Source organism: Volvox carteri (assembly GCF_000143455.1).
Source record: "Volvox carteri f. nagariensis unplaced genomic scaffold VOLCAscaffold_57, whole genome shotgun sequence".
Lineage (NCBI taxonomy): Eukaryota > Viridiplantae > Chlorophyta > Chlorophyceae > Chlamydomonadales > Volvocaceae > Volvox > Volvox carteri.
Genome location: NW_003307600.1, coordinates 353,754 through 381,072, shown reverse-complemented (window position 1 = coordinate 381,072; position 27,319 = coordinate 353,754). Strand labels below are relative to the sequence as shown.

The 27,319-nt window shown below is 54.0% G+C and overlaps 5 protein-coding genes across 5 annotated transcripts in view; all 5 read right to left on the bottom strand.

The window, feature by feature from the left end:
* Positions 1-147: 147 nt before the first annotated feature.
* VOLCADRAFT_76956 (uncharacterized protein) lies at positions 148-5,900 on the bottom strand. Its single transcript, XM_002956022.1, has 9 exons — positions 5,773-5,900; positions 5,623-5,681; positions 5,440-5,553; positions 5,139-5,348; positions 4,817-4,988; positions 3,696-3,924; positions 2,487-2,735; positions 1,883-2,168; positions 148-1,752 (listed from the first exon to the last, which is right to left on the bottom strand). The coding sequence occupies exons 1-9, from the start codon at positions 5,831-5,833 to the stop codon at positions 1,594-1,596; spliced, it is 1,539 nt and encodes a 512-aa protein (XP_002956068.1). The 5' UTR covers positions 5,834-5,900; the 3' UTR covers positions 148-1,593.
* Positions 5,901-12,246: 6,346 nt separating this feature from the next.
* Positions 12,247-14,686, bottom strand: VOLCADRAFT_66570 (uncharacterized protein; the record flags this gene model as incomplete). Its single annotated transcript, XM_002956021.1, has 3 exons — positions 12,247-12,720; positions 13,547-13,816; positions 14,561-14,686. 3 exons carry the CDS (start codon positions 14,684-14,686, stop codon positions 12,247-12,249), a joined length of 870 nt encoding a protein of 289 aa, XP_002956067.1.
* A 946-nt stretch (positions 14,687-15,632) lies between these two features.
* On the bottom strand, positions 15,633-19,023 carry VOLCADRAFT_97032 (uncharacterized protein; the record flags this gene model as incomplete). Its single annotated transcript, XM_002956020.1, has 5 exons — positions 15,633-15,700; positions 15,857-15,980; positions 16,383-16,484; positions 16,747-16,863; positions 18,952-19,023. 5 exons carry the CDS (start codon positions 19,021-19,023, stop codon positions 15,633-15,635), a joined length of 483 nt encoding a protein of 160 aa, XP_002956066.1.
* Positions 19,024-19,841: 818 nt separating this feature from the next.
* Positions 19,842-23,960, bottom strand: VOLCADRAFT_97031 (uncharacterized protein; the record flags this gene model as incomplete). The annotated part of the gene is made up of 10 exons (XM_002956019.1): positions 19,842-19,977; positions 20,271-20,371; positions 20,805-20,944; positions 21,315-21,483; positions 21,855-21,942; positions 22,196-22,276; positions 22,729-22,797; positions 22,853-22,966; positions 23,287-23,459; positions 23,874-23,960. 10 exons carry the CDS (start codon positions 23,958-23,960, stop codon positions 19,842-19,844), a joined length of 1,158 nt encoding a protein of 385 aa, XP_002956065.1.
* A 2,951-nt stretch (positions 23,961-26,911) lies between these two features.
* The window catches only part of VOLCADRAFT_107056 (uncharacterized protein), a gene marked incomplete at its 3' end in the record, with an annotated part of 7,211 nt that continues 6,803 nt past the window's right edge, over positions 26,912-27,319 (bottom strand). Inside the window, exon 10 of the mRNA XM_002956018.1 lies at positions 26,912-27,040. Coding sequence (XP_002956064.1) covers positions 26,912-27,040 — 129 coding nt within the window. The remainder of the gene's footprint in view (positions 27,041-27,319) is intronic.

Below are 27,319 nucleotides of genomic sequence, written 5' to 3'. Positions count from 1 at the left end.
TTCGGGGCTGCGGTCCCTTGGGACACCTTAGAATTTGTACGTGCTACATATTCGTGGTGCCTCCCGAATTATTGTAGCACGAACTATAAGTAGCACTACGGTATGTGGATCTATGAAGTTCGGCTATCGCGCGAAATAGGTTGGCAAGTATGTTCAATAGTAACAACACCAGAATCATACCCTAAATTGTTTAAAGCTACGATTAATCTCACATCTACACATAAACCTCTCCTTTCGGTATACGTCAACAAAACTTCAGCATCACCTCCAACGACGGAATTGTTTCTTCTCCAGTCGACAGAGACCATACATATGCAGCAAAAACACAACACCCTCAACTGTCCGCACTCCGTTTACTGGAGGCTGGTCGGAAAAAACTTCACCCAGGAAATCTGCGACCACATCTCCCTTCCACGGATAGCGCCCTCAAGGGCAGGCAGGAAATTTCTCCGTCTTCGACACTCACCCACCGCAAAAAAAGTACAAAGAGAGCGGCATGGGAACCAGATGCTCCACTTTCCCTCGCAGTCACTTCTCTCTGTGGGAAAAACGCCCCGGCCACCGGCCTTTCAGCATAAGCTATAACTGTACACGGCACAGCACGGCACGACGCAACGTACGACAGTTCAAGCGCGTGCTGATAGGCGGTAACGCCTGAAAATACACTACCGTGTGAACATCACATTGTTATTGCGACGGTGACGAATGGAAACAATTTGGTCTGTACATACATGCGGCCTGCATGGGAGCGGCCACGAAAGACGGCGGATATGCCCGTGTGCGTTGGGACGCACCCACACCGGCAGTCACCACATACCCCGCAACCATCATGCTGGTGCACAAAACCTACCAACAAAAAATTCTCGAACCCTCCATGCCACAATCCAAAGAGTGACCAACAGCCAGGGCGGCGAAAACCTGGATCGTTCGGAAGGGGCTCAGGGAGGACGCAGCCAAGGGGTACGGCATGTCTCACCAAAAAAACAGCTGTAACGCTGCGAGACGAACCAAAAACCACATCACCAGCCTGTGATGCTGTTATAGCCGCTGCTATCATTCCCAGAGCCGGTAGGACAGGCCAGAAGAATTGAGCAACCCTTCGTGCCGCTGTTCAGCTTGTTATAGGTCGCGTAAGCTTATTGCCGTCGCTCCCTCCAGCCTCCAGTACACACGCCAGTTTCCGCTAACAAACAGCTAAACCGCGCAACTCATGTCCGTTCCTCTCCTGCTTGATGCCTCCTCCCTTGCTGCAAGCAAGGTATTTCGGCCAACTTTGGGGCAAGTGCGTTCTGCATCTCTTAAGTCACCCGCTATCTTTTCCAACCGTCACACGCAGACATACCACCTTCCCGGAGGCACCTCAGGTCCGGTCTTCTTGTAGACGGGGAAACACAAGACGAGTCACAACCAGGATTGCAGCACCGGCGGGTGCTTCACTCTGCCCCCTCCCGTGCATGCTGGCGATGACTAACCTCCTGAAACTGCATGCATCCGGTGTCGCGAGCTGGCGAACAGACTACAACCTGGACAAATGCGCACCTGCCCCTCTCGTCCCGCTCAACGCCCGTCATTCTGATGGATGGCTGAGAGGCCTCAGATGATTGTGCCGGCGGGGATGCACGAGTCTTTGATGACGACCACGATGCCGTCCTTGATAACGAAGCCCTGCTCCTCCCGGTTGGCCTCCTTCACTCCATCCTTGTTGATGATCTGGCACTTGGGCCCGATGCGCGCATTCTTGTCAATAATCGCCTGTTCGGTCCAAATGGCGTCCGCGAAGCGCAACAAATAACGGATACATATTCGCCGTTGCGCATAGAAGTGGAAAAAATGAAAAGTGTCTAGATGATGGCAACGGGGCAGAATTCGATCAGGGACATACCTTCCGAACAACCGAGCCGTCGCCCACGCCCATCGGCAAGCAGCCTGGGACGTACTCGCACTCCTCAAGAGTTTCGTAGTAGTCAGCACCCATCATCATGGCCGAATCGATGATGCAGTCCGAACCCACAAGCGAACGGATTCCGATGATGGAGTTGTGAATTTTGGATCCGGCCTTGATCACGCAGCCGTCGCCAATGATGGACATAGAGACATCGGCATCAAGCACCTTAGATGGTGGCAGGAAGCGTGACATCGTGTAGATGGGCGCGTCCTTGTCGTAGAAGCTGCATGCGGATGTGACACGTAGCAGAGCAGCGCGCAGACAGGGAGGGACTTCTACTTTTAGCTATGAAAGGGAGGTTACTCTAAAATCCTGAAGATTTAGAGAATTTAAACAAGAAAGATGCCGTTATTGCTTGCATCTGAGATACACCCAACCCCATCCGCGGCGTCCCTTTCGTCAAATGTAAGCCATGGCGGTGACGGGGAGGACCCCCCGAACACAACCCATAAACGTCCTCTCGAGACGCTCTGGAAAATTGCAACAATAGACCAGTTCTCCAATGCCCCAGAGGTTCTATCGCAGTTGCTGCCAATCCCACCTGAACTGGGCCTTGGAGGGGTCTGCAAGCGCCAGGTTCGCGTTGTAGAAGGCCTCTACGGTTCCAATATCCTCCCAGTAGCCCTTGAACGCGTACGCCTGCACCTTGTAGCCCGCATCCTTGGCGCCCGGAATGACCTCATTGCCGAAGTCGTTGGCCCCCGGCATGCGGTTCAACAGCAGCTCCCGCAGTGCCTTAGCAGACATAACGTAGATGCCCATTGACGCGATGAAGGGCTTGGACTGGGCACTGCGCGGATAGCACGAGATGCGAAATTTATGGATAAACTGAAGAGTCGGATGTCCGGAGAAAATGCCGATGACCGGGAGAGCAGTCTTTTCAACTGGACCTTCACGATGACCAATACACAAAGCGCAACCATGTCGCAGTGGGGCGACGTAGGGATCCTGAGCGCCAAAGACGTCAGGCTGATGGCACCTAATGTTACGTTTTACAGATACCTGGGTATTGTAATCAGAAGGTTCAGGAGCGCACCGTTTAGCCCAAAGGAACGGCCCAAACGGGGTGGGTGTGCTAAGTCGTGTGTTGCATGTTTTTAACCATACGACCTGCCCAACGAAGGGGTCATAGGATACCGTCGATATCGTCGTCGCGTGTCAGAAGGGGTCGGCAAAGACTGCCGGCACGCAGCGCTAGGGGCTGTAGACCCTGTAGGTGAGCTGCTCACGTTCGGAGGGTGTTGCGTCCTTCCAAATTTAGGAGCTACACTTTTGCCTTCCCTAAGTCCGCATAGACAAGCCGTGTTTTGGATCTGCCACCCTTGCCGAGCCACTCATCCGCGAGCGCACGGTGAGGCGCTTGACCGGACGGAACGAGGGACGGAAAACGGAGATGGAGAACTCGATTCGCGCCGTGTCGAGAAATGCTTGGAGGTGTGGATACAGCATGGCGGAAACGTGCGGTAAGGGCACACAAGGCTCCTTTATGTCATCCCATCATACACAAATCCCACCGCCCCCTCCCTCCCAAGGAAGACAGTTCCCCTCCTCTCCCCGTTGTCATTCGCTGCTTTAAGATCCCTGCTTTCCGGGGCCGCCGTGCCCTCTGCTTGCTCTTGTGTTTAAAATGAACCCACATTCCCACGTCCACCTGACGACCTCTTCCACACTCCTTTGCCCCACCCCACCCTACCCCAGCACGCTGCGCATTGTGCGCCATTTATCGCTACTGTGGCCGCCGAATACTTACGTGGCCGGGTCGACACCCAGAATGGAGGTGTCTACCTTCATGCGCTGCAGAGCCTCCCCCTTGGGCTTCTCCGCAAACTCAACAACACGGCCTGCATCGTCGATCTTCATCAGGCCAAACGCGGATGCCTCCTTCTCCGCGCAGGGCAGTGCGGCAATGGTGATGGCCGCGCCACTCTCGCGGTGCTTGCGGACAAAGTCGCGGTAGTCCATGCGGTACAGATGGTCGCCTGAGAGGCGGGTTTATATGAGGGTGAGAAAGGCACATCAACCCATGAATGTGTAGCCCCCAACTAAAGGCATAGGCCCTGAATGTCGCCCGGATAAGTACAAATCGGGCCAAAATCATTGCGAATGGACCTGCGATACTGGGTTCGTTTTCTTCAGCAGTTGCAGCAAAGGGCATGTGCCGCTCGCTTCAATGGCAAATGCTAAGATCGCCCAAATGACCAGAGACTGTGAAAGGAGCTGGACGGGAACGTCACTCGGAGGTCCATGGACGAGTTCATAGACGCAACTGTCATACAACTGATCGAACTCTTCTGATGGGCTTTGTGGATGTTCGCATCATACAAGTTCGTGGGTGCAGTCAGCTTGGTCGGCGAAGAGAAAAAGAGATGCAGGGGCCGCAAGAACAATCAGTACGCGTGTGTGAATATCGGGCGAAGATATTTGATGGCTGTGGATCGGATGAAGGGAACGGCGGGACCGACTGCCTTTCGAGATGCACTACAGGAAGGGATCAACGCGTTTACGTGTGGCATTGTTACCCAGCAAGGCTCCCTCTTCCCCCCAACCGCGCGGGGGAATGACGGGGACGGGCGCAACAGCGCAAACAACCGTGCGGTTTAAGTCAAGACATTTCTCGATGCTAAGGTATTGGGACCTTCATTAGACCCACAAAGGCGAAGGCTCGACACATCGGAAATGCCCGTTAGTTATAAGGTGACGTCCATGCATGCGTCCACAGGATGTGCTCACGGACACAATTCAGAACCTGAGGAACTTAAGAGCAGAAATCTGCTGCGACATGTGTCGGTGCAAGCTGTCTCGCTGCAAGTTGTCGGAAGCATCCCAGACATCGTGCCGCAGCCGTGCCGCAGCACTACACACGAAACGTACCTGAGAGAATAAGGAAGTCCTCAACACCCTCACGAACGGCCTCCTCGAAAAGCCACATGTATTGCCGCACGGCATCAGCAGTACCCTGGAACCAGCTCTTATTCGCACTGGACTGCGATGCGGCCAGCACCTCCACGAAGCCGCGCGTGTTGTAGCCGCCAACTGATGAGTTCTGCATCAGCAAAACACAAGTATAATTTGTCCCCGAGGACGAGCTAGAGGTTTAGAGGTTATCGGCGTCAACTTTCGGAAAAGGGATGACTGCCGACCTTCGGCCGCAGCTCGGAAAATCACGCTTAAATTCTTAACTAGAGAAACTTACGTAGGCTTGTGACAGATGACGGTTCAGCGAAGCCGAGTTGAACTGGGTCAGGCAGTAAATCTTCGTGACATTACTGTTCAGGCAGTTGCTGACTGGAATGTCGATGAGACGGTAGTTTGCGCCAAGGGGCACCGCTGGTTTAGCACGCTTCTTTGTAAGCGGATACAGGCGAGTCCCAGCACCACCGCCAAGGATGATGCCCAGGACAGTCTGCGAAAAGCTCAACGGTGGGGTTCGGGTGGGTAAGGTGTCAGAACCAATGACCACGGTGGGATGACCACTACCACATGCACCACCCCACCTTGCTGATGTCGCCAGCGTAATCGTAGCTTGCAGGGGCTGCAGTAGCAGCGGCGGACACGCCGTTCGCGACCTTGGCCTCGACGGGAGCCGACACGGCCTGGGCACGAATGACCTGTTGTCCAAAAAAGATCCGCTTAGCCTAAAATTCCTCAGGATATTATTCAGACAAAACAGCACCTACCTGTACTCGCCGGGAGCCTGCGGGTGCCTTCGCGCTTACAACCTTCCGCACGATAGGACCTGCGAACACAGACCTCGGTCGTTAAGGGCGCCCGGCGCTACCGAGACAGGCCTGTATCGCTCAGTCACAAGAGAAGTTCTTTGAACGCACCATGGGAAAAGTACAATGCCTGAGAGCCCAACTTGCGGGCCTGCGTCTGATGGACCTTCATGACTTTGCTTGAAAGTATCACGCCAGGAAAGTTAAATGTATGATGCTATGACCTTCCGTATGGAAGTTCTGGCTTTAAGCATGTCCTCCGGATGTTCCCAGCGACTTATGGATGCGGATAATGTCCGTCGTACTGCAGCTAATGATGTGACAATCCTAGCCCGAGCTCATCATTTGTTACACAAAGTATCGCCTAATATGACTTCTTCAGAACATTATGAATCCGATGGCTATCATTTGCCGAGACTCGATCGCGCGTAAATGTTGCTCACAGTTGAAGGCGAACAACATACACTCCTTAAGGGACTGTCCCAATGGCGGAAGCAAATCGTATAGCAACAGAGCGTCATTTTAAATGAATGGCCGGCGCTTGGGACGCCACTGCCTTCGGGTCAAGATTATTTCGCAAGCAAGCAGCAAAGCAATAACCCAGTCATTCAAATATTATCTCAAGCAGCATGAACGTCTAAGTGTCGAGTAACACCTGCGATACCATACCCTTGACCTGCAGTCAAAGCCCACACACCAAATTGGTGATGGGCGCAATCGGGCACATCATCACTCATATCATTGGGTCTACGCAAATATTAGGAGGATAAAGCAAGTGTCTGCTTTGCAGTCCAGTCGCGTACCATCCAAAGGAAAAGGCCCGCCGTAACCAAAGGACATCGCGGGGCACGTGTCAACGGCGACTGGGCGAATGACAGGCTGGCTGTGGACCCTAGAATCTTCGCTACGGACGGTAGGAAGACCGGCGTGAAGATGTGCCGTCATAAGCACTGGATGGGGCTGCCGAAGCCGTACGCGAGTTATATTCCCCCGGCATCGTCGTGCCCTACTCCGTTTTCGGTTGTGTGTCTCCGACTTGGCGGTTAACAGTGAGAGCAACAGGGCTTGTGAGCATCGCGTGTGCGCTGCTTGTCGTAGCAACGGAGCTATTGCGGATGAGAAACATTTTTGTTAGAATGCCCGGCGTTTGTATCTGCGCGACAGAAGCTCTGGGATCTCGGTGTGCCCGTCAAGGCGGATATTCGTGATATCATGCAAGTGGATGATCAGCGCGGCCTTGCGAAGACAATTTTTGAGATGTTTCGTTCACGGCTTGAGCACCTTCTGCGATAACAGGCAAATGTGTCAGAGACAAGTTTGACGCTTTTTTTCCTTCATAAGCATTCGTTTTCCTCTTGCGTAAAACTGTTCTGTCTTCCTTTTCTCTTTTTTCTATCATCGGCGCTGTCAAAGCGGTTCATGAGCCTCTGAGCCGTACGAACTCGCTCAAGCTTGTAACATCCATCAATACAGGGAACAGTTTCAAGCAATGGCCAGAAATGCAATAAAAACGGCTGGTAACGCAATCCTTGGTTCATAACTCGTCACGTGTCTTGTGTCACTAGACGACGTGCAGTGCCTGCGGAATTCCTGTACTGCGTAATGCGTCAAATGAAGGCGCGCGAGATCGATGTAACAGGTTGCCGACGAAATGCTGATGAGAGCTGGGCTGCTTGCCTGCCCCACTCCGAACAACGGATGTTCGATTGCCAGACGCTGCTCTGCAACACCCGCATCATGCCCCGACTCCCGAGCCGTGCCGACGCCCATTCACAGCCCCTCAGGGCCCAAGCCTCCTTTCGCTTCCATATCTAAGAAGCAAGCTGTATTCGAGCATGAATGGAAGACCCAACTACGGAAAGCAACTTGTCCCACTTGCAAAGCAGGGCAAACCAAGGCAGAAAGCACCACCGACATGCAGGACACTTAGGGACTCTCGACGTGCAAGCGCTTCTGTAAAGCAAATGGGTCAATTCCCGCACTAACTGTTTTGTGACTTCATTAGCGCTGCCATGGTACACCGCACAGCTCTTTTTGGCACGATTTTGGCGAAAAAATCAAACTGTAATCAAATCGAGCAAGCGGAAAAGGATTTCGTGATGGGTTTCGTGATGCTCGTTTGCCCCACTTTTAAGCGATCTCCCTACGTACATTCCCAAGTTCTGATTAGATACCTGTGCACGGCAGGAAGCTCGCAGTGCAGGATCTGCGCCAAAACTTTACACGGATGCCCGGAGGAGTACTAAAAGCCTAAACCCTAATTCTGTGTTCCAGCTAGGGAGCTGGAAGCTAGGGAGCTGGAGCTGGGCTGGCCACCTGCAGGATAGAACTGCAGATGCCCTGTGGCAGCATTCCACTTGTGGCGTACTCCCTTGGACTTATGAAATGCCCACTGTTCCACAACCATCGACCAATGGAGCTTACCCCTCAGTCACCTACTCATCCCCGCTGAGGCCCAATGTTTTTTCCCGATACACATATGTTTGCACAGCAAACTTGCGTTTTTACTTCAACCTCGACTCCACTACAGCGGCTCATTCCGCATCTTACCTTAGGGTGGATATCTCGTACAGTTGTTGTGGTCGCACAGATGACTCCTTGAACAGCTCCCACAGGTTGCATAACATGTCCGACGAGGGTTGAAGACACCACCATCGCATGGATGGAAGCAGCACTGAGTTTGAGTTCCAGCCCCAATTGAATGCGGCAAACAGGAAAGGCGGCATCGAGTTCGACCTTAACTCACGGACCCTCTAAGTGGGGCTGGTGTAACCTACAGCCACCTTGTTGGGTGCATTCTAAATAACCAACTGCTCGCCAACCGCTTCACATGGTGAAAGAGCATGATAAAGAAAGCTATGCGTAAGGAGCAGGGGGAATCAGGAAATGTTATGTAGGCGGATGAGGATGTCTGCTGGGAGACAGTGATTTTTTTTCGTTTAGGACGGATCTCAATTTATTCCAACCTAAGTAACCAAGTTGCTAGGGTTGTCGTAATTTATTCCTTGAGTGTGAGGCTTATTCCAGGCTTATCTCGCTGTCTTTTCGACGTTTGAGTCATTGCCTTGTGCGTGTTTGGCTATCTGAGAACCGGTCATACATGCTGCTATGCCGCGTTGACTCACGGGCGTGACCTTCTTACGGCCCCTCATATTTATTCTATGATTGCAAATACTAAGTTCTGCACGCCACGGAGCAATCTGGCAGCAATGGACGGTTATGCCTATATAATACTTGAAAAAACGCTGCTGGGGGAGCTCTGATGAAGCATCTGGCGAAGAGCACCACCGAGCTTACATGAGCAGCAGTAGCGACACGATGACATGGGGAACACGAGGCCCGCAATCCAGCGTACGACGCACAGGCATGCCAGACGGCGGTCACCAGGATGGCCCCGGTCACCGTGGGCGATTGCATGTGGCTGCCGCACCAGTGGACACAACACCCTAGTGTATCAGAATGTTCACTACACTAAGCATGCCACCGAGGTACCGGCACCCACGTCTGCAGGAGCTTCGTAAGTTTTTGGGGTTGACTAGTCATTTTCGAAAATTTATTGCGCGGTAGTCTGTTATCGTTGCGCCCAATCTGACTCGTAATCTGGCTCGTAAGGGAGCGTTTTCGTCGGCTGCCGCGTGGGCACCTGAGTTCCAGCAGACTTATCATAAAGCGTGCGGTTACTGATGACCTTATCCTGCGTTTCCCCCTGATTACTCGTTGCCGTTCCGTGTTGAGGTGGTTACTGATGCTTCTCTTTACGGTTACACGTCTTAGCCTCTTGATCAGCAGGTTCGAGTTCTGCTCAGGGAATAGCGAACAACGCGTGCCATCCGGAATAGCTCAGGGAATAGCATATAGCTCAGGGAATAGCTCAGGGAATAGCTCAGGGAATAGCGAACAACACGAATAGCGAACAACGCGTGCCATCCTAAGCCGTACTCAAGCTATTCCAAGCGTACTCACGCAGTGTCTTTATTAACATGGATTAGGGTGCCCCTCTAGCAGGGGAGAGCAGGGAATTGCCTCGGGAAGGAGGCCACTGGTGAAGCTTAACCACCCTGTAACAACATCAACAAGCCTTAATCGGCCCTGCAGTTGACTGTCAGGGGGGCAGACCATCCAAGGCCGAGAAGAGGGCGCCGCGGACGCAATCCTATTAGCGTTAGGAACTTTAGTTTTCATCGCCACGGTGTCAAGCGAGTTCTCCGCCAAACAGCTACAGGCGGCTCTATCATTTTCCACATCTTTACGAGCCGTACGGGCAAGACAGTAGCCACCGTAACGCACATTACCAACCTCACACCCGACCTATCTGCCCAAATCAACTAACGGACCTATCAGATGTATGCTTAGGTAAATGTTGAATGCATGAGCCGAGTGGGGTGCTACCAAGCCGCTAAGCCACATACACAGATAGAGATATACACACAACCACGCCCATACAAATGTGCTTCATCGGCCGTAATGCACTACAAAATAATGCAGGAAGGGCAGATAGGCCGCACAGTTGCCCACACTTCTCGACTCAGCATGTAAGTACTTTGTGCCCTTACTTTTTGCCGCCGCCTGGCTTTAGCGACCTGATTCAAGCGCACAGAGATCAATAGCCCAGTCGCACTTGTTGGAGGTTCCAGGAAACTGTCCCGCAGGAAGCTGTGAAACAACACCTCCTGGGGTATGCTGCGGAGTACAGGGGGGCTGTTGCGATGGCACTAAGCGTCAGGACCACAGCACCCCCAGCGGCCTGTAGCTGGTTCCTTATGAGAGTCCGCAGCAGTGCAATAGGTTCTGGAGTCCCAGCCTCCCCGCAAGGTAGAGGGACGCCTCGAGCTTCTCGTATAGCACTCCCTGCATGGATGCCCGCATCCAACAGGGTGAAGTAGCCTTGACAACAGCTATTTTCATAAAGGTTATCGCTTTTAATAGGATAAACATGAGAATTCTGGACGTTACAATGGAATTGCGCCCGCTATTGCCGCTATGTCCTGTCTCGCGTACAGATGCAAGTTCACGTCGGCCACCGTTCGCTTGTCAATTTCGAGCATTAGCACCCGGCAGCTACTCGCAAAGTCAGCGAACTCAAGAAGGGGCAGGTTGGTAATCAGATAATTGCTGAGGGGAGCTGACTGGGTATGATGGTCGACATGGGCGCAAGAGATGTCAAGCCACTTTTGGACTACGGTCCCATCGGCGGGTTTCGTCTCGTCCTCCAGCACCACATGTCGTAGGTCCGAGCGATCGTTGGCTTGCTGCCTTCGGATGCGGGCATGTCCTCTACGCGACGGCGCTGTAGTACCGGCGGAGGCCCCGATGGGCTAGGAGCGGTTGGTCCCTTCCCGCAGCCAGGATGTGGGTGCAAGCGGGGCGCCCCGTGCGCCTACAACGCATTTATCCATCTGGCAAGACAGCGACAGCGACTTTGCAGCAGGCACCATGCAGTGAATGCAATTCGCTGCGTGTTATATTATGTTGAACTTTCACCTTGTATGAAATGCAAGACCGGAAGTCCCTACCAAGACTTCGCTGTGGTGGACGCTGTGTGAGAGGATTAGAGGGACTAGGTTTAAATTTAAACGAGGTAGGGCCACTATGCCGCGACTTAGCCTATTTGCTGTGTCTGGAGCCGTACGTATGTATGTATGTATGTATGTATGTATGTATGTATGTGGAAAAAATACGTCCTGAAGAGCTCGATAGTAGAGAGGTTGAAGTGTACGCCAAGAACTCCGGACCCGTAGGTCACAAAAGCTGAGCCATCCATACGCAAGGAAACTGGAACGGACAGCCAGAGATTATGATGGTTGAGTAAACACCGATACATATATACCCTGTTGCTATACTCATTTCAACATGGCTCATTCCTCCACCTGTCCATACGGTGTTAATTTTGTACCCACAGCAAGGGCGATTTCCTTGTTGCGCCCCATCCTCCTGTCCCAACCCTAAGCACTGAAGCCTTATCAAGAAACTCCCTTCCCAGCTCTCCACCATTCACTCTGCCCTGCTGGCTGCTTCTCCCTTCCCTCCCCCCCAAAAAACCAGCTAGGGGGTTCTCCCTGTCTGCCGCTGTTGCTGCTCTTCCTGGTGGGCCTGAACCGACCAACCAGTAGTGGCCCCCGGTCCTGGCAGGTAGGCAAACAACTCCCCCCAAATCCTTTCCCCAAGACCCGCCCCCAAACCAGCAGGCGGTCCCCACGGCCGCCAAAGGAACGCCATTGAGGCATTGGAAGCCCTCACCCTCAACAAGAAAACGTTAGCTGCTAAGCATCTTAGGGTTTAAGCCCCCCCTATAAGCCCCCCCCGGATGCCCTTGATGCATTCGATTTCCATCTCAATATCTCAACAAGGAAAACTTCTGCAGCCTCCTATTTCCACAACCCCGTAGCAGCCGGCGAGAGTTTGTTCGTTCGTAAAGATCTCAAACGGAGCAAAGCTTTTCCAAAGCCATCCCCCGGTGCGCCATCAGCGAAAATAGGTTCGGAATAAGAACTGATGCACGTCAGGGTCCCCGTGTTCTGCCCTTCATTTTGCCCTTCATTTTCATTCTGCCCTTCGTTCTGCCCTTCATCGTTCCGATCTCTTTAATCAGTGGTCATGCCCTAGCCAGTGGTCAAGGATGTATAAATTGGCGGACATAATGGCCATGCCCAGGAACAATGAAATCACCGCACGCTGCCGGCCGGCGTGCTCGAATGCCAGAGGTAGCAACTCCGAGATGGACAGGAACGCCATAATGCCGCCCACAGCCGCCAACAACTTCTCCACAAGCTGGCGGTCGAGGTTGGTCGGAAAGAACACCGCCAGGACCACAACCGCTAACGGCTCCGCCAGGCCTGACGTGGCGGCGTACAGGAAACCGCGTGTACGGCTCCCGGTGGCGAAGTACACCGGCAGCGCGACGGCGACCCCCTCCGGCACGTTGTGCAAGGCGATGGCGAAGGCCAGGGATGCGCCCACGGCGTGTGATTTCATGGAGGCGAGGAAGACCGCGACGCCTTCCGGAAAGTTGTGCAGTGCGATGCCGATGGCGGTGATGAGGCCGGAGAGGAGCACGCGCCGCTTGGCCTCGCGGCGGGCGGTGCGGGTTGTCCCTGCGGCTGCTGGCTGGGCTGCGTTGGAAATGGTCGTGGTGGCGGCGACGGTGGAGGCGGTGGTGGACTTACTAGCCTGGGGCCTGCTGGGGTTTAAAGGTAAATGGGCAAGGGGGGTAGGTGGACGCCGTGCGGGGGTAGGTTAAAGTGCGGAGTTGCGTAACGTGCAGGGGCAGATAAGGGTGGGGGGACAAAAACGAACAGAGTCTCTCTGATTAGCGCAGCGTCATTTTGGATTGGGGACCTTTTACTTACATTTATATGGGGGGTTCAGAAGCAAAAAGGGGAGAGCAAACGGGTTGGGAGGGTATGGTATCGAGACTTTGCAAAGTATAGCTGGTGGTTTAGGGATTTGTGAATTCCGGAGTTCGCTTTCCAAGGGCGCCCCCCAACGCTCCTCAACACGAATGACGACCATCAGGCCGCAGCCAAACCCATTCGGGTGACTGATAGAGCCAAACACAGGTGCCTTCCCGAACAACATCCCTTTCCGGCACGACAATGTAAAATCCCGCCTTCTGGCCGGCATCTGCATTCATTTTTCTCTTTTGCTGCTAGGTTGCTGTTGATGCTTTTTTCGGAATGGACATCTCCATACCCTTATCCTCACTTTTATCTCCAGACAAACTAAACCCCACCCCGCCTCCGATTCCCCCACTGCGATAGCTTTTCATCACCCGCGAACTCCCTCCCTCCCTCCCTCCCTCCTTCCCTCCTCACGAAACTTAGCCCGTATGTAATTCTCTCTGCATGTTATCTCACCGTTTGCCGGACTTCTTGGACGGAGAGTCCACCGGACCGTCGTCTTTCTTCTTGGATGTCGCCGCCGCCGTCCCTGCTGAATCCGCTGCTTTCCGCCCGGCCGCCGCGGCCGCCGCCTTGTCCTCCTCGTCGTCCAGCTGCAACCCCTCAGAGGATGGCTCGGGGATGAAGTGCACGACAGCGGCAAAGAAGGCCACTCCCGCGAAGAACCAGCCGTTGGCAGCCGCGAAACCAACTTCCTCCACAGCTGCCGGCATCAGATCCAGCATAGAGATGCAGAGCATAAGGCCCGCAGCCAGGCCCTGTGTCCCAATGAAGCGGGTGCGGGTGGAATCATAGGATGCAAGAGGGGGGATGGCCGCACGGGCTGCAACGTGCGGTGTGAGGGCGGCTGGGCGGAAGGCGCAAGGCCAGGTCGGGCCAGCTGAAGCGGGACTTACTCGGGTGGCATGACGAGGGGGCTACTATTTAAACTTGTGTAACATTCAAGGAGGCGCGGAGCACAGAGATGCATCGATTCGTGGCTATGCGCAATGCCGTTGGCGCGGTATATCGCGTTTCTTAACCGCATTCCTTGTTGGAAGGAGTACGAGGGAGCGTTGGGGGCCGAGTAGTAGGAGGGACGGCCGTCTGGTAGGTGTCTATGGGATTTTGCCGAAACATACAGAAGTGCGGACACGGTACGGATTGTACGAACGAGACGGGTGAAACGACGAAAATGAACTTGGAGGCGTTGGATTCTGTGTGTGTCTCCCGTCTGTTATTATGAGTCTGCTGGTACGATTCCTTCTTCCTGGTGAGTCATATCAGCTGGTAACTATACAAGCCGACTGATTACCGGAACGGGGTCCTCCTTTGACTCAGCCCTAGTGACCAAATCTCCTCTTCAGTTCCTTATCATCAACATCATCCGTTATGGTTTGCCAGTTACAATTCCCATTACTGAGTCCTGCTCGTTTTCTGTCCGGGTATCGGCGACGGAACTTGCCCTTGCCGTGCAACAAGGTGTGCACGCCTGGAAACTGTTTTATCGTCATAATATTCACCTGCAGGTATCCAAGACGCTTGAACTGCATTTTGGGTTGCAAGACGACAATCAGTCCTCCCAGAGCGGTACCCGCAGCACCCAGCCCCGTGAGGAGGAGGGCATTGAGGACCCGTTCGTCGATCATCGCTTTATATACTAGGTGATGGCACGCTTTGGAGATGTGATCTACAATCTACGGTCACCGTGGTCCGTTACAATCGATACATGCATGCGTCTTCTTCTCAGTTTTCATATAGACACAAACAACACGTGATAATTAGCAGATCATGTGGTAAAATATACTCAAATCATCAGTCAATAGAATGACCAGCAAAAGCTATTATCGTACGGCACCGTTGGAGGCGGCAACGGAAATATCTTTGCGGCATCGAGAGCTATAAAGTCCTCGGCAAGGGTCCACGCAATTTACCCACATGCAAGGTCATAGCCTTGCCCTCGACGATTATAACAAAATTGCCATCTGGAGTGTTGCCGCCCCCCTGTTGCCAACTGACATTATGCATGTAGTATAGTGTAGTTCAATCCATGGCACCCCGCTAAGACCCGGCACCCGGAGCCTTGGAAGGCAGGTTCCCAAAGCATTTTTTCGTTTCCCTGCACCATGCACCAGTAATCCGGCGGAAAGATACAACGCATCACCTTCGAAACGTCCACAACCAAGGGTCCCTGAACCCCGGAACGCCTCAACGCACCCTTGAACAGCATTCTGGAACCATTTGAATATCCCCATTGGGTGTATCCAATAGTCGTAGTGAACCTGTAGCGCATCCCACCCTCCCAGCTTAGTCCTCTCGCGCACCTCCCAACCGCGTCAAATGCTCGCTCGCGCGACATCCATCCAGCTGACCCTCGGAAGAAAGCACCGCACTCTCTTCGCCTCCCCCTGCACTGCCGCACGCTTCCCCATACGTCCCCCCCTTGCCCAACCCGATGATGGCCTGGATGGTGCTTCGCTCTGCAGCCCCAGATCCGGCTGTCAGACCGCTCCCCTCCCCCTCATTTATCACTGTAGCTTAAGGAGCCACCGACAGTCCGACACGCGTACGCGCCCCTAGGAAAAATAAACGAACTCAGGCTTCAGTTTTCCAAGGTCCGTCCAGTTTGTCCGCCGCCGCCTCCAGGGTGGCAGATAGTCCGGCTGGGGTGGGAGGGGCAGGGACAGCAAAGGGCGGAAAGTGGTCATGGAGGGTCTAGGAGCAGATTGGCATCCCCCCCCACATATACATATCAGAGGGAGAGCCCTTCCACCTCTTAACGTGCACTCCCAACCCCAACCGCTCGCCCCTTCGCTCACCCACTGCCCCCGCGGCCGGCTGCTTGGCCAGGTGCCGCAGAGCGGTTCGCACGACGAGCTTGTGATCAAAGGCCAGCAGCGGCAACATGGTCACGTCGAACCAGCGGGCGTCCTTGGCGTCGTCCTGAGCGATGAGGGGATGAGGGGCCCCCCGGGGGGGCAGTCAGGCGGCGGCGGTCTTCTAGGACATAGTGCCACGTCCCTCCTTCCCTTCCCTCCCCTTTACTGATTTCCTTCCGCGCTTGTTTTAGTCTTAGCGGCTAGGTAGGTAGTTTTTCCGACATCATCTTCGCTACATCATCCCGAGGTCGCCGCCTTTAAGGACGCCTTTTGGTCAGTTCTACTTCTTGTACACTCTTTTCCTGGCAGCAGCTTCACTCGTTCGTGGTTCGTCTTTCCCCTCCCTCCCTTCCCTCCCTCCTTCCCTCCTTCCCTCTCTCCCTTCCCTCTCTCCCTTCCCTCCCTCCTTCCCTCCCCTCCTCTCCCCTCCCTCCTTCCCTCCCCTTCCCCCCCTCCCCTCCCTCACCGCCGCCTTGACCCCCAGGTTGGTGGTAGGCACCAGTGCCGCGTACGCCACCGTGACGGTCCAACCCCGCGGGTCGCGACCGGGGTCAGCGAAGGCGCCAACCTGGAGGAATGGGTCGGTCGATTGAGGGGCCAGGCGGACCGGGGGAAATGCGGGAGCTCAAGGTAGGGGGGGAAGGCGCCATGTCAAAGGAGCCATATCAATTCCTTCATCCCCTCCCGCTTCCCCACTCCATTCCCCCCATCGCACGCAACCACCCCTTCCCCCCTCCCCCTTCCCCCTTCTTCACTTCTGGCGCATCAGTCTTCCCTTGCCATCAACTTCATTCGCGCGTGGTTCGTCTTCCCCCCCCCCTGGGCCCCACCTGTGTGAGTGTCACCGTGGCAGGGTCCACGGAGGTTTCCTCCTGCAGCTCACGGCCGGCGGCTGCGTCCAGACCCTCACCCTCGTCCACGAAGCCTCCGGGGAGAGCCCAGGAGTCCTGGCCGGAAGGGGAGGAGAGTCATGGCAATGATCGGGATGAAGGGACGGGGACATGGCACACAGAAGAGACTGCAGTGGCGGCGAGGGCGACGGTGTCTGCAATAGACGCATAGCGGCACGGCGCATGCGGTCCAGCAATTCACGATATCTGCTTTTGTCAGTTCAACGCAACCAGTATGCGGAACTTGTCCTTTTTCCAGCTCAGCTTGACCAGAATGCTGAGCCGGTAGGACACGGGCGCGATGCGTGTAGCGATGTGTGAGGTACAACCTTGCCTTGAAGGGCGGGAATTTGCGCTTGATGAGAAGTAGCTGTGCTGGTGTATCCGCGGAGGGTTGTGACATGATGACGGCGTCAACGGTGAGGGCTGGGCGAGGGTACCTAAGCAAGGAATAAACCGCCAAATCAGCTTTCACCCCATAACTTCGACGTTATAAAGCTTAGATGAGCATGAATTAAATTTCTAAAACGAGTTTCGCGAGGAAACAGAACAATGCTGGGAGACAAACAGCCCATTACGCTACAAACGGCCCGCGCAGCAGGTTATCAAGACAGGCCGACATGAACCTGGTTAGAATAAAACAATTTTCATAACAAATCTAGAACATTGCACAGCGCACCTGTATGTGTATCCTTGGGGTTGGGGCTGTTTCGAGTGCGTCCGCTTGCGGATGTGAAGGGAGACAAGGAAAGCACCAGCAATACTAAGACCGGTAACCAAGATTCCGTCTAAAAGTTTCATCGTGTGCTGTGTAGCTAGATGAGAAGAAATGTGATGGGACTCCCTTTGGTCACCAAAGTCCTTACTTGTTCATCATTAAAATGATGGCTAATCTTTGATTTTTTAGAGTGTTTACAGTTAGCGCACATTCAATGGAAGCTGAATTGGACTTCATGGGAGCCTAGGCTAATCAACTCCAAAACGGATGACACAAAATTGCACCTGTCCAGAATGAAAGTACCTACATTCTTAGATAAAATTCATTTCGGGCGTCTGAGTTCTGACCTACTTACATTTGGGTTTTAGGCGCATGGCTCCCACGCATCTAGCCAGTTTACATGCTACGTAACGTTAAGACTTTTTGGGGAAAGTGTTCGGTTCGGAAAAGGTTAACGATACGTTACCGGTAAAGTGGACGAAAAGACTAAAGATATCTAAAGTGACGTGGGGGGTGAATTTCGTTGACCCCTCGTACCGTTACCTGAATTGCGTCGCCAATTTCGCGAGTTATAACAAACGGCCAAGCCCAATGAACTCCACGCCGCCGCGTTTGCCAGTGCTAGCACCCCGCCGCGCAGCCATCATCATGTCATGGAGACGGTTGCATCACAACTTTGACACGACAGACACGGGTTTTGCACGCGTGGTAACCTTGGCAACATACACTGCCATGATGCCGAGCACGGTTGTACGGGATGTCGTTGGCTCGTGGCCACATGGACCCTTTAGGGAATGGGTCCAGGCAGCTGCTGATTCTGTATGGTTTGGGCTTTTGGGCAGCTTTCGAATCACACATTCGTCTCCTCCTCTCAAAGCTAGCCAATGGACCTCAGGCGCCTTGACTGTTAAGGGCCCCTGCAGCTTCACCAGCTCGCCGTCGCAAATCAGGCTTAATGATGCGAAAGTATGTGCTTGACGCTTCTTCCCTGGACCCATATCCTTTTGATTGTAAAACCGGACAGCCATCGGACTCAAACGGCGCATGTATCCAATGTGTCCAGGACAGCCATATGTAGAGACTTCAAGCTCCAAGGGGTAACATGCGCCTGCAACCTTTGCTTTCCGTGGTACCAGCACACATTTAGACTTGGCCACGTCCTAGATACGTAGGCCAAAATGGGCACGGCGCTGTAGAATGGAAAATAGCCTTGGCATTGCTACACACCTATCTAGTTTTATGCGCATTATGACAAGGAGCAAATCATATGACGGGTTGGTAATGCGCGCGGCCACAACCTTACACGGTATTGGATAGCTGTTGCGATTACAATGCAGCGAAACGAATTTTCGACTGGTTCACAAGAACATAATGGGTCCCTTGCTTCCTTCCCATCAGGACAAAAAGAAATTGCAGAAAGCGCGCACCGTCGACGACTCAGACGCAGGGCCCCAGCCCTGCCTCGCTCGCAACAAGTAGGATGTAATAGTGAAGGCCATGACACAAGTCGAACTCACTGTATGCGAGCTAGTTACATGGAAAGTCAGAGGGCACTGCAATCGTCCCACGCCCAACTGTCGTTCTATAATATTGCACGATATCGAGCAGCATCCCAGGCAGGGCACCTCCCCTGCTTCATAATGAGCACATGGTGCTATGGTGCTGACATACCACGAATTTGAGTCACACTTTTATGAGCGCCGACTGCGCGTAACACCAGTACCACAGGTACATAAAAAAAGGGCAGCCGCCTGCTCCTCTTTCAAAACCATTTCTTCCGGTCAACAGTCCACACAACGATCTTTTAATAGTACAAAGGCGCGAGATGTAACATTCCCCCTGCCAAAGACAGGTGAAAGCAACGGAAACGCTACAGGCAACCGCGCACTTCTCTCCCCTAACATCTCTACTTCTCAAGAGCGTGGTCGCAAGTGATAGCAAACGCAGGACATGCTTCCAATGCGCAAAATGATTCAACCCACATCTGTGCCGCCTGCGCTTAATATGCCCAAGGACCACACCGAATAAAACAAGGAATCTCGTCCAAAACACCACACAAGCCGATAATAAGCAATAGTCCCTTTTTTTTAAAAAAAACGCAACCCCACGGCACTGCCACCATGGAATTGTGTCGGTTGCACAACAGCATGCTCGCTCACTAAGGATGCCCACGTGTTACCTCACACGCGGCCTCACGCATTTTTAAGACGTCAAGAATTAGCTCACGTGTGGTTAGTCCTCAGACGCCCGTTTCCCTCATGCTACGAAGCCCTGCACGCCTCCCTGCACCCTCTCCTGCTCCCGCAGCGGGCCGTAGTTACTGGCCGCCATTGCTGAGCCGCGTCCGCCAATCGGCTAAGACGTGCCCACTGCCGGTGTACGAGGAGCCGCTGCCACTAGAGGTCGTGGCTACACGTGCAGCACCAAGGTCTGAGGCACGCTCTGTAGACGGCCTGCTGTCACACACGCAAGTGGAACGGGGGAAGGGAAGGGCAGCCATGCGCCTGGCTACTGACTCAAGACAACGATCCTTGCAGCCGACATCCCAATTGCACAATGGCCCCAAAGGGAGGACGTAGTTGCTATTCACTGTGTCGACGGGCATTACCCATGAAGAGCAGTGCTTTGTTTTATCGCGAGTACATGTAATATGTTGCGTAGTGAGCTCCTTCAAGTGCTAGCAAATCGAGTTTCATTGCCGGTGCACGTGGAGTACGCGCACAGGTGGGATATACCAGAACCTCACCTTGTAGCCGCTTGCTCGCCTTGCATGTCAAAAGGATTGCCGCTAAGACGGAATCCAAACCGCTCGAACGTAGAGCCGTTTCCATTGCTGCCAGCGTAAACCTGCGTGTAGCCGGAACGAAGGGCAGGTCAAACGTGATTTGTGAAATGCGGTGCAGCAACAGTGGTGCACAGCAGCCCCCTCCAAAGGAAGCAGGTTTAGGTGCCCTCTTATTCCCTCAACCCAGAGCTAAAGACCAGCTGCTCAGGGCACCGTATCGAAAGGCCCCACTTAACACAAGAAAATACTATCTACGCTGCGTTTCCAACACAATCACAGCAATTAGAATGATGGAAAACACGCTTCCAAAGCGCTTGTTGCGTGCTTGTTGTGTTGATAGACCATTTATGGCGGAGGAGCAATTACCTTGACCGTGCACACCCGACTTCCGCAACAATGCGCCATATTTTGAGGTTTTCTACTGGCGCTCGCAATGCGGCTATAGTTTCACTATGGTTCCCCCTAGCCATGAACCTTGCCACAGTTCCAACTCACCGTCTCGGCTTCCTTGCCACGGCCCCAGCTCCAAGGGCTGGCCCCGTTGGAAGTGGCTGTCTTTCCGTTGCCACCAGCGGCCGGGACATACACCTCCTCCTCCTCCTCATTGTACAACTCCTCCTCACCCTCCTCAATCTCTACAGTCACATGAAAACACTTTGTTTATGCCTCCTCCGTCGAATGCACCCCGCACACGTTCCTAGCATAAACAACACCATTAATGGCCCTAGCGCACCCGTTTCCGTCAGTTGGCCAGTCGCAGTGGACCCCGAGTGGAACCAGGGAACTGGGCTGTACCACCAACCGTCTTATGCACATGCAAGGCCGCATCCGCTGCTCCATTCATCCATACCCTGCAAGCCTATAGTGAAGCCACAGCGATTCATCCGGTTTTCCCCAGAGTCCCCGCTGGCTGTCCTGGGCTCCGGTAGCTCTGAACGCTTCCACTTTGCTCAGTTCCCTTGACTCCCTTTACGGCGCCACTTCTAGTCCCGCTTGACAGCTCACCTTGTTGTAGCAGCTTGATGGCCTCCTCGAGCGTGCTCTTCATGGCAATCTGGCTCTGGGCTACCTGTGCCCGCAGAGCCAGGTTTTCACTCTCCACCTCGGCCAGACGCGCCTCCAGGTCCTCCCTGGCCTTCAGGCTCACACTCAACTCCATCTTGAGCCGGGCGACCTGGGGGTCAGGAGGTCAGAAGGAAGGACCTGGCTGATTTCCCACACTGTTCACCGTGGCTTATGGAGGGAGCGGCCAGTCGTGGAGGGCAAGTTACAAGACCGAAGCCGATCACATCTGTGCGCGTGTCATATCACCCCCTGGAGTTGCGTTACCCACCAAAGGTCTAACCTGGGGCCCATACGAGCCATGAGGGGGCCCAGAGGCAGTCGAAGGGACAGTCGAAGGGACAGTCTATGAAATACATAGGTTCCGTAAAAAAATGAACAAGGAAAATTATTATGTCCTATCTCTCAAAGAAATAGCCTGTCATATACTCTGTTGTTGAGTGCGAGTCCACACACATGTGCCTGGTTGGTGCGTGCGTTTACCTGTGCTTTGGACGCCTGCAGCTCCTCCGCCTTCCTGGAAAGCTCATACTGCGCATTACGGGCCATGGCCCGGTACTGCCGCATCTCACTGAGGATTGGGGAACCCAGGGAACACACAGGAGACTCAGAATGGGGCGCTAGCACGGTAACGAGGAGAACAGTAAACAATCTGCCCATCACTGCCGCCTTCATAGCCCCCGTTAGTGCTTAATGCTTCCCCGAAAACGCTGCTGCTCAGCTACTGGCTCCACCGAAGGACCAACCCGCTACTAAGCAAGTTCGCGTCCAAAAACACACCAAGGTATTCCCCTCGCACCCAATCCATTTGGTTACGGACTTACTTAGCCCAGGCCTGCAGCTTGCTTTCTCTCGTCGTGGAGACACCGTTCACGACGACAGCGGCCTGGCCTGGATTGTTACCCCTGAGATGCAAGTGCAGATGGCGGGGACACGCTCTTGTCGGGCTCCTGCTGTGACCCCTACATACACTGGCATATGCCATACCCCATCCACATAACTCGGGACACGAGGTGAAAGCAGCGTCTACGCTGCCAGCCCGTAGGCCTGGCACCTCATGGCAGGACAGCAACCAGCCATGTACATTACCAGAGGATCACGCGAAATGCCAACGACTTCCGCTTCTGCTGAACGTTGTGCTGGCACACGTGGTGACTGATATTGACGGAGCCCCAGGGAGAGTGGAGTGCCACGTCCCGAGTGCTACGTTCTCGTTACTTTGAGTCAGATGTTCTAGGGCACGGGGACTCTTAGGGCGGTAACACAGCTGCCCTAGCTAGCTCCATTCAATGCGATCCAATCCAGCCGTGGCACCGTTAGGTACGGCTTCTCCTGAGCCCCTGGCTACGGGACTCACCGGCACCCAGACGCCACTGACCACGTGATGCAGAAGCACCCCAAATGCTGCTGCCCACCCCCCCCCACCCTAGTGATTGACACAGACGGATAGCAGGCCGTGGGGGGCACGGTGCGGCACGTACCAATTATCCTGCACCTCGACGCCCTGTCCGTCCTGATCGCCCAAAGCCAGTACACTGTTGCCGCCGCCTTGCCATGCAAGTGTGGCGCGGCTGTCATGGTCTACCAGAACATACCTGAACAGGGGACAGGAGGGGTGTGCGGCCGCTGTGATGGTGAATAGTGACCTAATGGCGCAATGACGCAACAAGTCGGTTATTTCAAAAAGTCTGTGCTCTCGATAGTGTTCGCGGTGGGTGTACTCCGTGGGTAGCCTGTCGGTTGCGGGTGCTAGTGACGGTTGCGGTTCCGAGTTCCCTGCCAGGGTGCCCTTCTAGGCACGGCGTCCCCCATGCGTGCGTTATTGGGGTCAATCCCACGCAAGCCGCAAAAGGGGGCAAGAAATAATAGTCGACCCCATTCAAAGCAAAACAGCCATCATGGTGGATCACCGTACTTGTATTCGTACACGGCCCCCGCCGGGAGTTCCACCGCCGCTATCCACCGGTCACCATCAGTCCAGTCCAAATTAAGGGCCTTGTTGATGTCCCAGGAACCGAGCTTTGGGTGGGAGCCGATAATCTTTACGGATTGACCGTAACTTGTCCGGTACTTGAGGCAGAACTTGACCTAAAACACAGAGTAACAGCAGGATCCCAGATTTCGACCCGGCGGAAGAAACCCAACGCCAGTAGCTAGGAATGCAAAACGAACCTGTTACACCTAGCACATCGGGCCGCTGGCCCCGTAACCAAAAATTGGAATTGCACAGGTCTGATAGCTGGGCGCTTCCCCTCGCCACCGCCCTATTCGCCAGCGGCCAAATACCGCCAAATAGGGTTTTCGCAGAGGTAGCACCACAGTACGCCTCAAAGGATGCTGATACAGAGACGACGATAGGACAACACGCCTCAAAGGGTGCTGATGCAAAGACGCATTTACAGGGACGGTCCTTGGAAATAAACGCAGGACGCCCATGTTCCAAATTGTACCATCCCAGCAGCGCAGCATACAAGACATTTCCACCTAGAGCTAAAGCCTTACCTGAACCATAGCAGAGTCGTCCACTCCGTCCACTACGAGCTTGCGAAGAGAGCTGGCTTTGCCGTCAGCCCCTATGATGGCCGTCATATTACTGGAGCTATTTGCAGGATTGTTTGCAGGCCTGAAAGCTGATGCGACCACATTTCCTCTCGCGCTTATGCGTTCAAACTGCTCCAGGCCGGCGTGAGCTGTGGCAAGCAGCAACAATTGGTCCGGACGGTTTCATTTGCGCATGAATTATAAGTTCGTGTCCTTGCGTATTCAAACCGCAAACAGCCTAAAATCACCTGCAAGACGTCGCCAAGCAGTGCTGACATACGCCACTTGCAAAGGCTGAGTTGCCGCGCAAGGATTGCAGTGTGAACCCGAAGGAGCACGACCCCGAAGGACATGCATGGCTAGCACTTTAATTATGTTCAAGCAATGTTGCCTAAGGGTGCCGTTGGAGGATTGGTTCAGGCTCCCTGAATGAACTTCAGGCCGCACGAGTTGCAAGCCCTTCAGCCCAACAATAGAAACATTCGTCCGAACAAGCATTGGCCGTCATGGCAAACCTCTAATCTTAGTACGGCAAGTACGATTTAACTGCTCGCCCATCTGCAAAGGGTTTGTTTCTCTCTGTGAATTCGCCTGATTGGAATAGGGGACTGCTCAATAAATAACAACGTCGTGACTTTGCCGTGTCGTTACCAGTACTACAACAGACAACCTGTAAATGCAAGAATTGATGAATCAGTGCTTGGTGGAGCATCCGTGCAACTATTAATACGCTCATATATTTTATTCTGTAACTTAAGAATTCCGTTAATTGTCAATGTCCTACACGGGTTTTGAGCCCCAACCCACCCGGCCCCGAAAAAGTAGGTCCATCCCCTAGGTCCCGACACCCTGAATCCATCCTGCCCCCTCTTTTGCTCATCACGAAAATCATCCATTAAGCAGCTATGTGTTGTTAATGGGTTGCGCTGAAACACATAAAGTGAGGATCCCCACCAACAAACTTCTACCCGCGACCGCCAAAGTAAAGCCCAACTACAATGCTGGTACCCGGGTTCCCTTGGAGCAGCAGCTAGCGCCAGGCAAAACTTGTCCTGGAATAAATTCACGCAGTCAGCAGCAGCTCACTGCTAGCATGTTTGGAGGACCAGGACTCCGGGCTGCACCCCTGCAGAGAAGTAATCCAGAGGGCCGACCGGTGAAATGACTCTGCCATCGGGCCCTCGGTCCACTTGCCGCATCACAGGCGTCGTGGGTGTGAGACACACCGTGTTGTTTGACGCACGCCCTTGAAATGCGATGCTCCCTTCTACGGCGTCCCTAGGTCACAACATGCGGCTGAGTACATGCCTCAGAGCGGGTGAGTACATGCCTTACAGCCATACCCGAACCTTCTATTCAATGGCCGAACAAAAACTAATAGTATACAGCACACCGCCTGGGGCCACTTCCCGAAAATATCCACAGCCGTTACAAAACCTTCCGCACGATTTCTAAATGAGCGTCTGCGTCCCGCGCGCGATGATTCTCACAGCATAAGTGAGAGGGTCCTCCATCCCAAAACGTCGCACTCTGGAGTGTGCCGATACTACACAAACGCCCCTCTTCCCGCATTGCCAACGCCCGCCCAGCCCAACCCAGAACATTGGTGCCGCAAGGGGTTGCACGGCACCGAACCGGCGCGGCGATGGCGAAAATGATTATCCTGGCCTGCCCTCACTCCGTGCAGCACGGACCTGACGATGAACTATCGTGGCCCGCAGCCATAAGCTGGTGCTGGTGCTGATGTCATTAGTGCACGTGCAGGTTGGGGCTTGACCAGGGGGGGTAACCTCCAAAACCCTAAGGTCATACCTTCCGTTACACACCTTATACACGCACGCACGCACGCACGCACGCACGCACAAACAAACAAACAAACAACGGAGAGACGTCTAGGACCGCTTCCTCGGAGAAAGTTTCTCCCCAAGCACTGCTTCGCGCTGCACCCCCACCCCACCAACAACACCAACAACACCACCAACAAAACAACACGGGGCACAACCGCATGTGGCTGACCCCGTCTCAATCACGTCAGGCCATGTCTCATTTAACGCAGACGAACCCGCATGTCCCTATTTCCACACGAGCCGCGAACTGCCTAGCGCACTCTTAACAGCATCCGTCCAGCTTCGGCCCCGAAGAAATTATATGCAATATGTTTATATATACATCTTACATATAAGATGTATATCGCAAAAGGAGATCACTGTTTTCTGGACACAAGCACATCCGAAGAATAATAAACCCATCGCACGAGAAGTCATAATCATAATCGGCTTTCAATCAGCTTGCAACACTGTGACTGACAGTCAAATCACGAAAGGAAGGAGGACATCGGGGAATACAGCACTACGGGCACAGCACCCCTAAGAAATACAATCACCCTATCGCCCAGCCCCCGGCCTGCAGCCTTGCCTCACGCTGCATATACCCAATAAGCACAATACCACCCCTTGCTCGCGCAGCCGCGAACATCCCACCTCGATACGTGTAAAGCTGGATTGGCATTGTGTGCTGGCTTCCCCTCGGAGACCCACAGGAGGGGTACACTGCGGGGTGTACGCCTGCGTCCGCCTCGCACCTCGCGCCCGGTCTCTTGCACAGCCTAGCCAACGAACTGGCTGGCACCCAGCAGCCCACTCTGAGAGTGTGTCACGTACGATGTCGTACCGGCCTCTCCGTACGATATTTACGGGTAGCAGCTGGTGGGTGGGGCTTCACCGGCTGAGCGGCACCCAGCAAATCCGCTCACCTACTAGACCCACCTCGATTTTTTTATTTACTTAATTAGGAATAGAATTCTGTTTATTTTAGTCCAAGAAACCACCCCCGCTGAAGTCATTCCATCACACTTGCACGCCAAGTCAACCTCACCCTCAACTCCATCCCAACCCAGCTGCCACGTCAAAACAAGGCCAACTGTCTGGTACACTGTGTGCGCGCGGGTTTTCTCTCGTCCCTTGCAACCCGCCACACCACCGCACCGGCCATAACGTGCTCTACACGTGCGGGATGCTCTGCTCCAACCGGTCATAGTAGGCGGGCAGGTCGGGGCCGCCGTTGCGTGGCAATAGATTCTCACGTGCCTCACGCTGCGCCACGCCCTGCAGCCTCAGCGCCTCGGCGTACTGCCAACAAGGCGCGGAGGACGAAGCGGGTGAGGGCCAGGAAGGCCGAGAGATTAAGGAAGAGGAAGTGGGTGTTGCGTGGGAAATGAGAGTTCAGGGGATGGAGAGCTTAAGGAAACCCTTGGATCAAAGCGACAGGGAAGAAAAGATTGCGGGAAGTGGCCGCAGGTGTCAGAAACCACTCAGCCAGTCAGGTTAGGGCGGGACGCGGGGCAAGGGCATTTTTAGTGGAGAACCGCATGCCAGGTCCAGGTAACAGAAAGCTCAGAAATAGGAAAG